Genomic DNA, 1,116 nt, shown 5'->3' on the forward strand with positions numbered 1-1,116 from the left:
GAATGCCAGGCAGGGTCCTCTTTCCTTGAACAGCAAGCTGGAGGTTTTCTGGTAAAGACTGACCTCTAGCTAACATTTTGTATGCTAGAATCTGAGCTCGGAGCTGATGTAGCTGTACAGAACTGAAAGGGGAAGGACCTCTGTTGGGTTGACTCATAACCTGTGGGTCTCCTGATATCATGGGTCCTGGCTGACTTGGAGTCATCTGGGGTGGAGTTGGACCTCGTCCAGACATTGGACTGGGCACATGTTCTGGTGCTCCCAGTGGAGATGGGTGTGGAGACATATAGCCTGGAGCAGACAAGAGGTTCAAAAACTTATTTTCCAGGTTAATCAAGTCTAAACTTGACTGAAGTTTCTTTACCTTAAACAGTATCTGAAGTATAAAAAATTCTCTCTCAAATTATTAGAGCTGTAATATTTTCTACAAGAACAGATGTATGATCTGAAATTCCCTGAGATAGCAAGAAGTCTACAAGAGCTATTATTCAAACAGAATAATTAACTCCCCTCACATTTGGGGTAAAACAAACTAAAAACTAAATTGCATGTGAAATACAGCAATCAAATGGCATGATAGAGCACTGGTTCACCTGCATGTTGAATGAATATTTCATTATAGCGTGTTTTCAAATATGTTTGCCTGTTTTACAGATTATAAAAACAGCACTAAATTTATATATTTACATATTCATATATTTATATATTTCTTTTGATGTACATATATCAAAGCACCTATTCAATGATACACAACCTTTTTGCTAATACTCTCCAACATACAAATATAAAACCAGACAGTATCTAATTCATATTTTTATATAGTTCCTCAAGCTTATGTGGATTAAAGCTTTTAGTCTGAGAAACAACATTCACTACCTCTGACCATCCAGGTGCTGGAAAACCCAGAGTATCAACTTTGAACAAAAAAACTACCTTTTGAAGAAGCTGTTGAACATTACATCCTATAAAAGATCTAATAGTGTATATTTGGCTTACATTGCACGGTTTTGGTAGTGGGGAGGGGGGCTGCAGGGGTGGCCTCTATGAGAAGAGACATAGGGCTGCCCCCATGTTGGACAGAGCTAGTTCTAGCCAGCTCCAAAACAGACCTACTGT

General features: G+C 38.9%; 1 protein-coding gene across 1 annotated transcript in view; it reads right to left on the reverse strand.

Moving 5' to 3' along the window:
• LOC104622194 (probable global transcription activator SNF2L2) overlaps positions 1–291 on the reverse strand; it is a gene marked incomplete at both ends in the record, with an annotated part of 3,258 nt that extends 2,967 nt beyond the window's left edge. Inside the window, 1 exon segment of the mRNA XM_010288908.1 lies at positions 1–291. This exon segment is cut by the window's left edge and continues 5 nt beyond it. Within this exon segment, the coding sequence (XP_010287210.1) occupies positions 1–291 (291 nt within the window).
• Positions 292–1,116: the final 825 nt, after the last annotated feature.

The sequence above is a fragment of the Phaethon lepturus genome, unplaced genomic scaffold (assembly GCF_000687285.1).
Source record: "Phaethon lepturus isolate BGI_N335 unplaced genomic scaffold, ASM68728v1 scaffold1276, whole genome shotgun sequence".
NCBI classification, from domain to species: Eukaryota; Metazoa; Chordata; class Aves; order Phaethontiformes; family Phaethontidae; genus Phaethon; species Phaethon lepturus.